General features: G+C 38.8%; 1 protein-coding gene across 4 annotated transcripts in view; it reads right to left on the bottom strand.

Annotated features, from left to right (window-relative positions):
* Nucleotides 1-17,199, bottom strand: part of TRAK1 (trafficking kinesin protein 1) — a 126,434-nt gene that overhangs the window by 98,072 nt on the left and 11,163 nt on the right. For 3 of the 4 annotated variants that reach the window (XM_084215473.1, XM_084215474.1, XM_084215476.1), the window contains exon 1: nt 4,063-4,194. The exons of the other annotated variant lie outside the window; for it this stretch is intronic. In XM_084215473.1, coding sequence (XP_084071599.1) covers nt 4,063-4,148 — 86 coding nt within the window. In that variant the 5' untranslated portion in view covers nt 4,149-4,194. Of the gene's footprint in view, nt 1-4,062; nt 4,195-17,199 lie in introns of those variants that run through there. 4 annotated transcript variants of the gene reach the window in all.

The following is a 17,199-nucleotide window of genomic DNA, read 5'->3' as shown; positions in this document are numbered from 1 at the left end:
AGGACTGCAATTTTAGGAAGACTCAGAGTGATATCAACACCACCTACACCAGATACATCTTTTCTTGTACAGTTAAATTCCCCAGCTCCTTCCAAACCAACAGTATGATTTTATTTCAAATAAATTTCTGGTACAAGCTGCAGTGATACTGGAATCCCTGGTTTGTTTGTTTGGTTTTTTTGGGTTTTTTTTTGAAGTAAAGATTTAAGAATATGGGTGGCTTATTTTTCCTAAGCCTGATGGACATTTTAACAAAGCACAGCTTTCCATGGCTACTATAAACACAGAGGGAATCCACCCGTCCATTTGTTTTTCCCATGACACTTCCATCAGAGGGCAAGTCACATCAGTTACATTGCGACCTTCCTACTGATGTTTTGTTTATGACCAGCAAGAAACAAGGAGTTTTCTAAACAGAGTTAAAATCAGTGTACTGTTGATGAAATTGCTATAATTTGAAACTATAATATTGGGAGACATACAAATAAAGTAGTTCTAAGATACAAAGAGGGAGGGAGGGAGGAAGGGGCTGGCAGAAGGGAGGGAGGGAAGAAGGGAGGGAGGATAGAAATCCCAGTGACCTTGCATCTTTCAGAAGTCACTAATGCTTCTCAGCAAGCAGAAGGACATCCTGACCAGAGTCACTACTTATTTCACTTATTCTCAGTTAAAGTTATCAGGAGGAGCACCAAAAGTTTACTGAAGACTCCACTGAAAGCTGAGCAAATCAAAAGACGTGCCAGTACCAAAAGACCAATTTTCCTTCACCCTCCCTGGTACAGTTAGGTGCAGTTGTGCAGTAACAGCTGCCATTTTACTGCATTTCCTCAAATAAAGAGTGGGGTTCAGGGAGGGAAGCAAACAAATTATCTGATCAGGAACAAAAATAAGCTCAAGGTCTCTTATATCAATACATGTCTATATTAGAGTTTCCACATGATATCTGAGCTGTCTATATTAAGCCTCTCAGGCCAGTCTCCCACTAAATTAAGCTCTTGAGTGGCTTAAAGTTCACATGATTTTTAGAGCCTATCTAGGCAGCTATTCTTTCTGCATCTTCTCTATTGAAAGTTTCTTTGTCAGCTACCTTTTTCACCTTCAGTTCCAGTTCTCTGATGAAACCTTGTATGTGAGAAGTCACATGACACCAGGAAGCACATTTCATCTCTTTTAGAGATAAAGGATTTCAGAATGAAGTGGGATCAAAGACAAAAAAATTATCACAGTTGATAAGAAAATAGTTTCAGTACTTAAAAATATAACAACATGAAAGCCAAAAGGTGAAATACATTCCTATCACATCTAATTCTCAGGTTTTCCAAGTAATTCTTCTAACAGCCTCATGATGACTTGAAGGCAAACTGTACTGCCCTAAAAGGCCATACATCCTCAGTCTTTCACTTCATGTTTGAATTGTCCTAGTTAGGAAGGCTAGTAAATGTATTATACATCAGCCCCTCTACTTTCAGTCCTGTTTAAACATTTAAGTTATTCTACTTCCTTGCTAGTCTGTGCAAGTTTTAGTATAGACCTACTGTTTGGTTTCATCCAAGCTCCCTTCACGTGTGTAGAACCAAACAGCTTGGCAGACAAGACCTCCTGTTTCTAACAGCACCTTTGACATAAATTTCATCTGGGTTCAACTTTCCTTCCTAGTACACAGTTAACCAGAAAGCAACATTTCTTCCTATTGAACTCCATTTCATATCACATACGATGAACATTACACTTCATACATTTAACAGCAACAGCTGGGATACACAAAGAGGGGTGTGGGAAGGGGTTTAGGGTTTGAGAAGAAGTAAGTCTGTTGAAAGTATTGCTTTTAACATTTTCCTTCAAAAAGACTTTCTCTCTACAAACTGAAAATTGCTCAACACCTGTGCAAGGCAGCCGCTCCTCTGTATTACAGAGATAAACAAAAAACAGTGGGGACAAATCCTGAGTCACTCTGATGAATGCAAGCATCTTCCTGGAAGAAGACTTATCTTAAAGAAAAAACAAATGCAGGTAAGTTAAGGAAATAGGGAGAAAAAAATCATTGTATTCACTGTACCTGTATGTTCTTTATCAGGAAGTGAAACGTTAATTTACAAAAGGAAAAAAAAGTGAGCCATACAGAAATGAACAAGAACCCATCAGATGCATTTCACTCATGAACACTTCAGATTTTTTTTAGTCTACTCCCTAAGGACATGGGCTTCTAGTAGAATTTAAGTGCAATTCTGTTGCAATATAAACTTACCTGGGCCAGTGGGGTGGAAGGGGGATTTAAAAGAACCAACAATAAGGGTATTCTGTCTGCCTGATATGAGCTCCATCTCTGCCCAACTACAATTACATTGCAATGTCATGTCATAGATGCTAAAAGCTCTACAAAAACATCTTGTTTCCTTATCTTCACTATCCTACAATAGTCTGAAAACAATTGTAGCATTGAGATTTTTGAATGTGTTAAAGATTTTAGGTATTGCAGGTAGTACACATCCAAAGTATTTTCATAAAGCTTTGGAATGCAAAGCTTTTCATTAAGAAATGTCAGCTTCCTTCAAGTCAATCAATCACAGAGCAAGGAACAGGTATTATGGGCATTGTTCCAAAGCTCAAAAGCTCCCAAGGAAAGGCCCTTTAAACTACTTTAGAAGTTGAAATGGGTTTTGTAAGAAAGAACATGAAAAAATGAAGTTAAACTTGATTAGAAGCAGTTGCAAGAATTTTTTACAAATCCACCAAGCATACTCATTCTTTTCATGGAGTCCAGACAGAGCCAAGTAGTGCAGTAGCAAAAAGAATGCTCCTTGTTTGATTATAGCAATGAAGATCAAGTGGGGGGGGGGGGGGAAATCTAAAGAGCTTTTCTGACTTCCAGCCACCAGAATACAAGAATGTAACTCTCCAACAGCAATTTAATATTCCAGAGCCCTTGGATTTAAAAAGGAAAAAAAAACCTTAAAAAAAAAACCTCCTTAAAAAAAAGTTCTTCAAAGAAAACTGTTCATATTGCTTATAATTCACAAAAAAAATTGAACTGGTTTACTTTTATTTTCTTTTTTAAAGTTCTCGTTTTGAATTTAAATACAGATAAGAAAAGCAAATTCAAATCACATCCAGCAAATAAGTCTAATAAAATGACAACAACCTTAGTCCATGTCCTCACATCTCAAAGGAAACACTCATGTCTAAGCTCCTTATATTGTAAGAATTTTCATTTTAACAGAATGAAGTCGAGACAGAATCAATTAGGCAGGCCTCACTAATGGCATGCTTCAATAAATAGGCTAAGAGCTACCAAATTACCTATCAGCATATACGAAGATTAATACACGTAGTATATAAATATTAACACCAGGAGCGCCAACAGAAATTGGTGACAAATTAATTGTCCTACAGATATAGGACAATAAGAGTAGCTCAACTGCAATTTCTTTGCAACTGAAAGCCTGCAAAAGTGTGCAAGCAATTCCTCTCGCACCAATCTGTCTGCTTCCAACACAGCACATATTTAACAATAATACCACAACTTAAGTGACCTGATGCCCAAAGAAGTTTCATCTGTAACCTTAAAATATTAGCTCAGATTCCTTCTAGTTTATTCTCAAAAAAAATCTCATGATGATAAATAACATGCCAGTTTACTAACATTAGATGTGGAGGCAGGGAGGGAGGCAAGCACAGTAAACAGTGATCCTTGACCCACTGAAGCAGAGTACACTATCACTAACCTACTTTTGAACACCAAAGCATAAGTCTGTACTCCTGCCCCACCAGTCTAAAACTGCATCTGGGAACACAAGAGCAGCTGAGCTCAGCAGTATTTGAGAAAGACGCCGGGCAGCATTATGCAGGGCAATAGCCGAAAAACAGCATTCAACTGCTGAGTAAGGGAAACTGAAAAGTACTAAAATGGAGTTTGCCATGTTTCTTTCTTTTGTCTGACTTAATTTAAAGCATGACCAGCAATGCCTCTGCATACACACTACATACACACTGCAGTCAAAGCTCAGCTCTAAGAGCAAAAAACAGTACTGCGGGATTACAGCTCCAAAACAGCCCCTGCTGTACCTGGTTTTCAATTCCTTCTGCTCCTGATCATCTGCATAGCATTCTTCCTTTCTTGTGTCTCCTTTTCCCCACCAGAATCTCACCATTTGGTCAGCAGGCTTGCTTTAAGTGTTGCTTCTATCTGTGTTTCCCACACAGGAACAGTTCTTGACGCCGTAAGGTCATTTGAATGCAATTGTAACTTTGGCTCACACGCAAGTTTCCTCACCCTCTCTTGGCAGAGCAGTTACACAAACTACCAAACTGAATCAAACAGGGTTAGCCTACTCCTCTTTTCAGTCTGCTGCATTAAAACCTTGATCTTCTAAATGCATATTACAATATCTACATTCGTAACCATGTCCAAAATTTTTAATTTGAGAACAAAGCTATATAGACAACCATACACAAAAATCCTCTGAGAGAACAGATGGTAGCAAATCTTTTCCTTCTAAACATCAGGAAAACACTGCAGTGTTTCCAGAGTCTTCACAAAAGTAGTAAGATTTATCTACAGAGCAAAATAAAGCCATACTTTAAAACTGCATACATCTCAGAAGACTAAGGCTTTCTGGCGCATGTGTTGAAACACTCATGAGAGAACAGAGCTATGAGCTCATCTGACAATCACACATGTACTCCAACAAATGAAACTGCTTTTTCCTGAAATTACCCTTCAAGATAAAGCCAGTCACAAACTCTGCCCCTCTCAAAATGGCATTTTTGTGTAGGGTATGACCTGTCACTTCAACAGACTACCAAGAATTTAGAAATATTTTATCATTCCTCAAGAAAACTGTGAGCAATTTCCTTTCATAACTTCTCCTCCAAAACAAGCCACAACAGTTCTTCTCAGCCAGCCTCCTATTCCCTCACATTAAGGACAAGTTTGGCATTGCAGCCACCTCTTCTCCAAGCATCCAGTTTTTTTTTGTGGACTGATCCAACTGAAAACATAGTGCCAAAACAAAGGATGTGTAAACATTTTCTTCCAGGGGCAAGCCTGCACCAAGGATAAACTTTTGAATCTTTGTAGATATGAAATGCAACTCCCTTTGTGAAAAAAGTATTCCAAACCAGATGCTCCTTCAGACATAAGAACAAATAACACAACTTTAAGCATTTCTCATCTGATTCTGCTTATTAGAAGTCATGTCTCTGATCATGTCTAACTAAATAGATTTTTAAAAGTTCGATTGTAATTAATCAAAATACTCACACTTATATCAAGGGTTCCTTACAGTGCTTCCTATTGCATCAAGCTTTTGGCTCCTGGTAACTCTACTCTAATAAAAAATATCCTTTTAAAAGTCTCTTCTAACCCAAACCATTCTGATTCTGTGATTATTCCTCAGTTCCAAACTGAGCATAACTGTACCACTGGATAACATCCAGCCTTTAGGATATATGACCTGTCATTTAAGTGAATACCTGTCAGTGAAGCTGCAGGTATTCCCAGTGCCTTTTCCTGCTTCACAACAGTCCTGACTCCAAGTTTTACAATACCAAAGTGCAGAACTGTTCCAAGCGTCAGGCTATGATTACAACAGACTGAAATTCACCATATGGTGAATGGTTGAATTGATGAGGTGATTTACATTTGCAAATATAATTCTATTCCCATGTGCATTTCTATACTTCATCATAAACATGAACTGAAACACCTGCAGTAAAAGAAATTAAGTTTGAGCCTGATAGTGAAACAACAAGATTTAAAGTAAAAACAAATAAAAAATTTTTAAACAGAAAAATTTTCTCTTTTCTTCCCAAAGAATGCAAAAAAAAGAAAAAAACAAAGGAAAGAAACACAGCAGTAGACTTTCAGCCATCAGTTAGACAACCCAGAACAAACATCTACAGCACTATGCAAATACAGCACTTTCAGTGGACAAGGAAGGGAATAAAATGCTCTTTTAAAGGCTGAAATTGCAGCGAAAACTCATTCTTTCCAGCAACATGCAGAACTAAGAGAGATTTCCTGTTCATGCTCTTTCTGTAGAAATTGGAATTTCAAGAGATGTTTCCCCAAAATCACAGGAGATATAAAGTATATTGTGAAAATCTATTTTTTGTTTTCATTATTTTTAAGTTGCCATACAGTTTTTCTGATAACTAAGAATTTTTCAACAAACACTTTTCTTTTAGGTTTCCCAGAGTCCATTTAATTACCATCTCCCATCTGTCTTGCCCACGTAATCTTCAGCAGCAGGAACATTTGCTGACACTATAATCAAGAATGAACTGGCAGTAAAATTATTTATCCTCTGCCAGACTGTGCCACTGTTAAATATCGAGGGAGATAAATTAGAATTTAACTCTAGTTGACTGGCAACTAAATCTTGTATAGATATAGACAGATAAAGGCTATTTACGCACAGATTTTTATGAGGTCACCTTGCTGACACAATAGAACCTTGAAAGCCTCAAGACATTAACCAGGTGTCTCTTGCCTACCCATAAAACTTTGTGTCAACGTAGTAGCACCAGTTCAGCACTGCATGACCTATACCATCCATCTATTCACATTGCACATCCTCAAGACTGTCTGCTTTGTGACAGTACAGCAAAGTAATTTCAAGTAATTTAATCTACTGTCTGGCACATTTATTATTTGACAGTCCATCTGCTATGGGAAAAACACCCCAACCAAAACAAAAACCCCACCTGTATAATAAGCCTATACGCAAAGCACAAAAAAGTCTTGATTTCCTTTATCTACAATGTATTTCAATTCAATGTTTCCAGATTATTTTATTTTTGCAATATAAATAGTTTGCAATATAACTTTCACTGCCATCTTAGCTTGGTGGTAAGGAGTGAAAACATCATTGTCTTTAAAAATAATCAAGAGAGACTGGAGGAAGGAGTCACTTGTGTTAATAACTAGTGTTGTTTTACTAATGCAAGGTAATAAAAGTTTGTCCTTTGTAGTAACTAGTATTGGGCCCAGTGAATGTTAAGATCTAAATAGAAACAATGAACCAAGAAAGTTCACAGAGAAAACTGTGGATCCTTTTTCTGGTGAAGGATATCCCCTACACTGCCCTTTCATACCCACACAAGCAACTATGTGCTCAGCGCGAAATCCTCCCCCTGCAGCTTCTCTGAAAACACTGTATGTAGGCAGGGCAAATTATTACTCAGAACTAGAACATTTGGAACGTGTCTCAGCTTTTCAGATACCCAGATATAGTCAGTGAAGAGCAGATTATTCCCTGAGCAAGTGGGCAGAGTTGTAGACTATCTCAATATTAAAAGTATAAAATAATTTATATGGCTACTATAAGAAAGCTGTAAACCAAATACAAAGCTTAGAATTTATATAAAAACATTTAAGCTAAATACAGACGAAGTTCAGAAGTAATTTAGACAGATTTAAGACCTTGCAAAAATAGGCTTGAAGAACACAGGAACTCTCCACTTTCTTCTTCATCTAATGCACATTTGTGGTCTAGTATCAAAGTAAGTTAAAAGCAACCCAACCTCAGAAATAAGACTTAAACAAAAGCAGCATTTTCCCCAAGTACTTTTTTTCTGTCCTGGCAGTCCTGCATCCAGAAAAACAAAAACCAAAGCAACCATCATCTTCACTCCCTTCTACCAAACACACAACTGAAGAAAAACACAGGTGTCTTTTGCCAATCTGCACCATATAGAGAGAAAAAAAAACCCTGTGGACAGAAGTAGAAAGCAAAAGATTCTTCCCTGCCTCGGTTTGTGTGGCATTCCTATGGCAGTACCCAACTCACCTCCATCAGTGAGTTACACAAAAATGTCAACCAGCTGAATTCACCTGTTCCAGATAACCAGCAGAGAAAGTTTTACTGAGGATTAAAACAAACCAAAGACATGCTGAGGTCTCCTCCCTGCCTCTGTCCTCCTTCCCTACACAGAGTGTGCTCATTCCACACACCCACACTACAGAAGACACTCGTAGCTGCAAGCGTGTCTCCATGGGATGTGTCAAGTAAAGAAGTTCTAGTTTGAATCAACCACTGTGGGTCATTATTCTTAAAGATGGAAAGAACAGGTTCTTCCTTACTTTGGAGTGTGCAAATTTTCTTCCTTTGAATTAAATCAAACAATTCTTGCCTAGGTTTACAACATATACTAGCATGAATGAAGCAGGAAGTTCATGTTTAAAAGGAACCTTACCATTCAGTGTTAGCATGAAAGGGCAGAGGAGAAGACAAGCAGTGATGCTTACACAGGATATCTGAATGAAAATGGCTCTTGGGGAAAAGAGGAATTATTAGAGAGTTCAGCATCCATTTGACAGACTTTCACAGGAGCCCATGCCAGGGAACTGGAGGGACTGGTTGAGGAGAAGAGATCAGAGCCAGGTACAGCCAGCCTGCAGTAAGAGGCAGCAGCTGCAGAGGGCTGCATCAAACATTCTGTACATCTGCCCCTATCCACGTGGGAGCCTTGCTCTCCAGATGGCAAACAGGTACCAAAGACTGTGTGGCTTTTTTTCTGGAATCAGTTTAAAGAAAGGCAGACAGCACAAACTGAATAGACTGTCAGCTGGTTTGAAACAAGAACTGGCTTGGTGTCATCCCGATTATGCTAAAAGGCCCCAAGACAGTGTCAGGAGGTCCCCAGTAGAAAAGCAGACAGTGTGCATATGTTGTCCCTCCCTCAGGCCCAAATTCCCTCTGCCTCCAAAACCATTATTAAATAGTGGCTCTATCTATTAAAACCAAAATATTTCAGAACAGACCTTAGATTAAAAGCAAACATAAGAATCCAATATTTACATTTTCACCCACAATTCTACAAAAAAATTAAGTGTGCTTTAGGGGGTAGATAAGTTAGGTGAGAACTCAGCTGCTACTTTCATCTTAACATCAGTGAAGACAATTCCAACGAACCCTGCCTGTCTCTACATAGCCTAACCTTTGTTCAGCCTGCATCTCCCAATCCAAAACACTAAACTGATCTCTTAATTTTTCAAATGTCACCACTTAATCACCAGGATTGTTAAGACTAAGTTTATGTAGCAATAAAGTCAACCAAAAGTCCAACTCTGCCCCCAGTTACAGTCTAGTAAATCCAGTTCGTATAGCTGTGACACTTTGGATTTACACAACAGTAGTAGTGCAGTGGAGTAGAATATAGAACTGAAAGTTACCAGCTAAAAGACAAATTAACACTATGACTGCTTAAGTTTAAACTTTTTAGTTGGCTGGGAGCTGTAAACACAGAGTCTCCACCAAGAAAAGTATCCTTATCAGTGAGACAAGCTAAGCTAAATTACTTATACTCCAACAACCCCTTCTAAGCACACATATCCACAGAGCATTTAACCTCTCCATTTGGCAGCCCAGTGTTGTACTCAGATATGGCACCATTTAATTATGAACTGGATTGCTACAAGAGAATAGGACAGTTAACTTACTGCTGTTTAATGAGCACGCTCTTGTTAGTTGTGAATACATTCACTGTACTCATTAAATCAGGAGGCACTGGAGTTCTGAATACATCATTAAAAGGATCCAGGAATGCTGCTGCTTTGTTCAGCATGACTACATGCTCTGCTTGACAGTTGGAAAATGAGCAAGAAATGCAAGCCCCTTCCTGTTAGGCCAGCAGATCTAATTTTAAACTAGGACAAGGGAGAGAGAGTGGGAGATCTGCTTCTTCAGAACTTCACTCATTTTAGAACACAAATTTCTCTTCCTACTGCTGACTTGAAGCAGAAACACGTTCAGTCCTGTAAGATAGCAATAAGAAGGAAATATCAAGCTTGTGGAAGGGAGGGCTATTTAAAAAATAAATTATTAAGTAAACAAACAAATCCACAGTCCATTTTCAATACATCCAAGGAGTATGCATTAACCTATCAGCCTATCAATTAGCAAAATGAACCTTCATAAAACAAATTACACACATACCCCTAACAGGGTAGTTCCCACACTATTTACAAGTTACTGATTAAGGCTGAAGAAGGAGTGAAACTGACTAGTAGGCTCCTGTACATTCTCACAGAGGATACATAGGGCATACGTTCAGTGAGAGGATGAGTTTTGCTCAATCTACCCACAAAGATACGCACCCACATGAGAACCTATATGTCTAAAGCGATCTAGAGTTACAGAGAAATTAAAATAACAGTCAACTGTTCAGCTCAAACCCATTGCATGCAAGCATTTTCTACCAGAAGAGGTATGTGAACCAACATCACTGATGGCATCAGTGGAGTTGCATGGCATCCTGAAAGTCAAGATTTAACAAGCACAACTGCTTCCTCTAAGCACATCCTTGGAAGAGGAAAATGCATTTCTGCAATGTGTTTGTAACAAATCGTCCTTCTGCTCTCCTCCCACCACATGCACAGAGAAGTGAACAGGTTGCTAAAGTTCAGAACTGGGGGAAGCGGGGGGAGCTGAGCCAAGCTTAATACTCTCAGTGCAAGGCTGTGCAAGACTCAACCACTTTAATCCAAGCAATTATTTTTCAGTTAGAAAGTAGTTGATACCGTAAGAAGCTATATACTCAATTCTAGCCAAACAACGGCTGCCACCTATGAAGGCAAGCTTAATACCACAAGTACATTTAGCTCAGTCTCCTCCCATCATGCAGATGTGATAAGTTCACCTCTTACCTGAGAAAGACATGTTCTAACCAGTCATGTTAGCACATTTTAGGACTTTGCTTGCTCCAGGCCTCAAAACAAGCCTCTGGAGCTCATCAAGACCCCAATTTTCCCACTTTTACCAACAAAATAATCTTCAGGAAAAAATCCCTCTGATTAAGCAGTCAGGCTTAATGCAACATGCCATGACTAATCCTCTTAAATTTTCTCTGGGTCCCACACTGTAATCTCAGTAACACAGGAGAAACTGTTCTTTTCATAGGAGCTACGTGACTCTGTGAACTGTCACAGTCTTACTCAAATAGCAAGTGATTACTCACTGCTATCAACCTGAGTTATCAACACACAAGTTTCAGCACACAATCTTGCTTACTTGGGGTACAACCACAGAGCAGTACTCTCAAATGACCAGATATGAGCTGTAGAAGAGCACTCACATCAACCACCACAGACTTCTGGGGTCACATCTCATGGTTCCCCACAGTGCAGTACACAGATGCACTTAGCTCTTTTAGACCATGTTGTGGAAACAGCCTGAAGAACTACCTGGCCCTCCAATGGTTTAAAATAGCACCTTTACCAGAAGGTAGAAAGATTAACAGTTTGGGGATAGGAAAATTAAAGGAGAAATCACATTCAGACTAGATTTAGAGACATATCCCTTATCAGCAATATACACCTACAAGTGCATGGGAGCATTTTGATTAAAATCAGTTCACTGACTTAAAAACGAAAAAAAACAAAAAAACTTCAGGTCATCCACACTGTTTTCTTGGTGTCAGGTAAAACAATGCAGAGGATGAGTACTCAGATCTTCTGATCAATGGTATGGTCTGTTCTTCTAACATCCAGCAAGAAACATGCACAGAGAAAACACATGAAAAAGAGCCTCAATAGGAATTGCGTGTTAGATTGCTTAATTTGGGTCCTTTTCTCTTTAACCATACTAAAAAGCTCTGTATGAGAGAGCTGCCTTGTAGAGTTCAGAAGCTGAGAGATGGACACATAAAAATTCATAAATAATAAACTTCTCAAGCGCTGAATTTTCTTCCCTTAGTGCTCAATACAGGGCAACTCCTGCACCATCTCAGCTGCTTTAACTCAAAAAACACTATATACTTTGATGACAGAAAGGAAAGGATGACATACAGGGAATTGACTAAACATTTGTTGTTCTGCTTAGCAACAACACTAAAAAACCATGGCTAAAAAACCTGTAACACATGAGATACAGAGACATACTTGTTACCTATTATAAATAGTTTGCATTCTTCAACTCCTTATGTACTTTTGGTCTGCCATTAAGTCAGACTTGCATCTTCCTGGCAGATACCTTCCTTTTGCATTTTGTACAACACAAAGCATATCAGAACTCCACAGAGCAGCTTGTGATTTATACTTTGAAGGTATTTAAACTGGTTAAGTGACTTCCAGAGAGAAAATAAATTACACATTCAAAACAAGACACACACACACTCTTATGACAACAAAAAGAAAGAAAACACATGCTTTTCTTCATGCCATGTGCTGTATCACTATAACATAATAAGCAGTACTTCTGTTCAAAGACTTTAATCTCATTATTAATACCTCTTTGCTCTGTGTACGTTACATCTTCTCTTGTGTCTCATCACCATCATTCAAAATCTTTGCAGGTACGGCTCTGCCTATATACCTACACAAAAAATAATCCAGCAAGGATCCTGCCTAAATGTCAGTGGTAAGGAAAATAGAAAACAAATGCACTTCAAACTTGAGTTCTGGCTAGACCCTCAAGTCCTCCTTTTCAAGGAAAGCACTTGTATTTGCTCTCATATGAACACATTTTTTGTTCTTATTTCAAATGCTTCAAACTAGTTTTTAATACATTCAAGCTAACAAATATCTTGTCCAGTTACACAGGGGGGAAAAAATTTAAAATCTGTTTGTTGAATGGGAAAACAATTTGTCAGAATTTCTTTTTCCATGTATTCCACTGCACCATATGTGGGGGCTGGATCAGAGCCTAAGAACATCTGCCATGTTGTTGTAAAAACCCCTAATAATAGCACAGCTGGTGTCCTCAGCCTAATGATCTCAGCATAGACTCATGCGGCCACTCCTGACTCTGGCCCCCAGTCCAGGCAAAGCATAGAAACCCTCAAGGGTTGGACATGTTCATTCATTCTTAACTCAATTTGCATTTCACCAAAGAACCAACACAGAAAGCAAGTTGAAATCCTTAAATTTGGAGCAGTTGAACTGTCACTGTTCCCACAGGATTTCCCCACACTCCTTTCATTTAACTCCAGTTTAGCAGAATTCCATAAAATTAAGCTCCTCAACAAAATAACTGCAAATCTCAGGGATCCAGGGTTAGAAACCTAAAATGCTTAACTGCATTTAACTATACTACGGAGATGATTTTTGCCTTTTTTTCTTCCACTAAACTCATGGACTGTCTTCATTCCTGTCCATTAGTTTACTTACAAATGAATGCTTCCACCAGCTTGCTTTTAAATGTGTTCAAAAGTGCTGGTTTATCGACAAGAAAACCCATATTCCAAAGAAGGAAAAAAAGAAGACAGAAGAGCACAGAACTCAGAATATGAAACTATGTTTAAGCTCACACAGAGTCAGCATTGGGCTCTAACAGGTATTTATCACCCAAATGTTTTAGGAAAATGTCTATGATTTTCCATGCCCAAAGGATGCAACTCTGTGAAGGTGGGAATAAAGAAAGCAGTATTTTGGTGGGAGTGAGGTTTCTGAGACTTCCATTCCCTTCAGTCCACACTCTGCCACTTTACTCTTTCATCTATAAATAAATGTAGATAGGTTCCAGCAGTCAATGGGCATGAGTTCAGTTTAACATAAGGTGTGCAGGTGGACCCGTGAAAGGCACATTTAGTCACTGGCAAAGCACGAAGAGGTGCCTACTTTAGCAAATTGCTGTACCCACAGTAACAACAGACAGAATACTGATATCCAAATTCCAAGAATAACCCATTTAATCCAACTACTCTAGAATGCCAATGTGACACTAATACTGTCATCAGAAAATGTTTTCTTTCCTGTTTTTCATAAGGGAGAAAGAGGAGAAAAATCCCAAAAGCAGAGAAAGGCAACACTTTGTAAATTCCCACACTGTCCAACAATATTTGCCCTCTTAAGAGACATTTAGCAGATAATCGTTCTTAATTTGTACCACAACACTGAACAACAAAGGAAAAGAGAAAATAAAGTGCAAGATACTTGTTAGTTTAATATAAAAGCACCAAAGTCTGAGAAAGGGCAAAACACTAGATGAGCACAGCTACAGCTGTGACAAACATGCTTATAGTCATGCATCTGTTATATGCTTTACTCCATCTACTACCCTCTATCTGATCTGTAACTCCTCTTGGAGCTATAAGATAAAGACACATTCTAGGTAGTATTTTTAAATCAAGACCATAATTGAGCCATTAAACTGCACATATGCTCCTATTTCTGACTTGACTATGAAAAAAAAAAATGTTTTAAGGAACTAGATGAATTGTCCCACCTTTTCAAACAAAGTTTAAACATCAGCAAAAACTACATCAATGGAGAAACAAAAACCTGAAGCAGAAGAGTATCTATAGAAAGAAAAGATACAGCCTCAAACATCAGTTTGACCATAAATTCTTAATTCCATCAACTATACAACACAAGTACCAACAGAAGGCTGTATGTATGTGGTTATGCTGTAGACTTCTGACTGCAAATAAGAAAAACCTGCTTCAATTTTACCCTATACTGCAACTGGGGAGCTCACTGTGCAATGGCAGCAACAGCTGTATCACAAGTGTTGACTGTGGTCATAGCAAATATCTGGGCTGGCACCCATAATGAATTACACTGCTTTTTAAAAATAAATTTGACATCAGACACATTAAATAAGTCTACTGTTGCTGTGCTGTCGCTTGTGTAACAGATACAGTAGCCACATATAAGACACATGATGTCCTTCAACTTGGCAGAAAGGGCCACTGTTCACAAAAAAAGCATAATCTCTCAGAGGCACAAACAATTTGCAGAAACAAAGTACTCCTGTGTAAGCCAGCCCATAACTGCTGGCTTGGAGCAGGCACATACCTACTGCTGTCTCCAGATTTTATTTCCTCACGTGCTACAAGCCAAATTTTTTCCCCTTTATTTCTAATGCTACATGCTGTAGCTACAAGTCTGCTGTGACAGAAAGCAGGTAGAGACAAGGAGTCCTTATAAGTGGGTTAGTACTTCCACACTTCAGAGAGACTCACCCTGGCTACCTGCACTATTTCAGCCAGTACAATTATATCTGCATGAAGTTTCCAGGTGCTCAGCCTTGCTTTACTCACAAGATCAGGCTACTGATTAGGAAAAGGCCAGGAATCATAACCTGCACACTTTCTAGCCCATCTGCATGCTATGTCCTCCCCCTCAGCAATTTGTAATTTTCCCATAAGACAGTTTTCTCTTCCAGAAAACAGTTTTTTCTTGTGAGTATTTCAACATGTGCCTTTATTAAGCAGCTGTCCTGACAGAACCTGTATTTTTCTATTCAGGAAGCTACAGGCTGCAGTGCAAGACAAATAAGTCTGTCACAGAACAAAGACAGAAACAATGCAAACATTGTATAACTGCAAAGTGCAGTCATTGGTAGACACAGCTACCATGACCTGTAATAATTCCTGCCTGGCCTGATTCCCATCTCTCTAGAAGTATGTCTGACAGTAATGCTGTACACTGTCTGCCCAAAATCGGGAGTGGATGGTGGAGCTGTTCTAACATGATAAATTCATTACAAAGCTCACAAATAACATCAGATTGCAGCACAGTTATGAAGTAGACTAGAGGCCTTCCAGGCCACAACTTCACTTGGTTAATGAGACAGACCTCTATTTTAAACAGCCTTAATATTCAGAATTACAGTTTGATTCACACCAGCTATCATTTTATATAAAGAGGTGATCAGCTCCAGTGAAAGTGACTTGGCTAAACTTAGCTCAATGAGAAATAAGCCCTGGAAGCACATACCATGCAATAATTACCTATATCACTATGTCTGCATCTCATGCCAGTTGCTATCCCCATCTTCAATAAGTATCCAAAAAAAGAGTTCACAGAAGTGGACAGCACACTCACATTACTGCAGCTTTGTACTAACTTGAACATAGTCTGCATACAGGAAGCAAAATCTGGACAAAAGACCCAAGGCAGCATCACTATGTAGAGCTGCATTTACCAGCACTGAGCAGAGACAGGTTAAGAGACTAAATCTGCCCTCCTGTTTAGAACACCTCCCATCAAACTCCCCCATTTGCAAACCCACCATTCCAAGTACAAATGTTAACTAATACGAAGACAGTGTTGCCAAGAAATACATTTTCTCCTTTCCTACCTTCTTCTCATTTAAGCTGCGTGTGCTTTACCACAAAGTATTATACCCCAGGGCACAATAAAAAAAGTGGAAGCATCGGTGCTTAAGTATTAGAAAAGCCTTTTGCAAGTGCAAAAGACAGTTATTTCATGCTTTCATTTGCTTTGTGGTCATTTGGAAGTATGTAACTAGAAAAGCTCCAAATAGAGTAAAACAAACATACACTGAGTGCAGCTCACGTCAGCAGAGATCTCTTAACCTGAAGGTCATATTGTCAACACTACAAATGTGGAAGCAGCTGCTGACATTTTGACATGGTCCCTAAACTGCAGCATGCAAGATGTGTAATTGAGAGACACATTAGAGGTATCAGAGATTCCAGACTCTGTCAAGGATTCCAGACTGTCTGTCAAGGATTCCACTCTTTTACTTCCACAGCTGAGATACTGTAAATTCAACGAATACTCAGCCTAGTTGCCCTCCTGTATCCACTAAGAGTGATTTGGGCTTCTTTGTTTTGTTTTTCATTAAAAAGCAAGAAGCTCAGAGGTCAACATAGGATTCCAAGCAAAATACTGGCCAATTTGGACCAAACATCATGTCTTGTACTGTAATATATCCTTCAAAATTCTATTCCCCCTCCCTCAAAATACATCCACCCACCCAATCACTGCATTCCTTTTTCCTTGTCCATGTTTTTCACTTCAGGCAGCATAAGAGGGATCTTCACACAAAAAGAAGGAAGTAACAATCTGTTTAACCCTTGTGACTCAAGTCTGGGTTTGGCGTTACAGAGAGTAAGTGTCAAACTATGCTGGATCTACACTCACTTTGTTGTCTCCTACAATTATTTCTCAAAGAGCAAAGATAACCTTCAAGATACAAAAAGCAAGCAAGGAAGCAAGCAACCCCTTTAAAACCAATAATTCACATCATTATGACCTGAACTTTACTCAAGGAATCATTCCTGAGTTACAGGGCCATATTCTGCTTCTCATAATTGATAGGCATTTACATCTGTAAATATCCCAGTTCCCAACTTCTATTAAAATCTATTCTCCAAAACATTACTTAATCCATTTCTTCAGAAATGCTTTTGTTTAGGTCAGTTTTAGCAGGCACTTCATGAAGATTTTGCTAAACAGGCAGTACAGGTAGCACAACTTCTTCTGGCTACCACAACAACTTCTTGGTA

Source organism: Fringilla coelebs, assembly GCF_963513975.1.
Source record: "Fringilla coelebs genome assembly, chromosome: 1".
NCBI classification, from domain to species: domain Eukaryota; kingdom Metazoa; phylum Chordata; class Aves; order Passeriformes; family Fringillidae; genus Fringilla; species Fringilla coelebs.
This window is presented reverse-complemented; position numbering and strand designations above follow the sequence as displayed.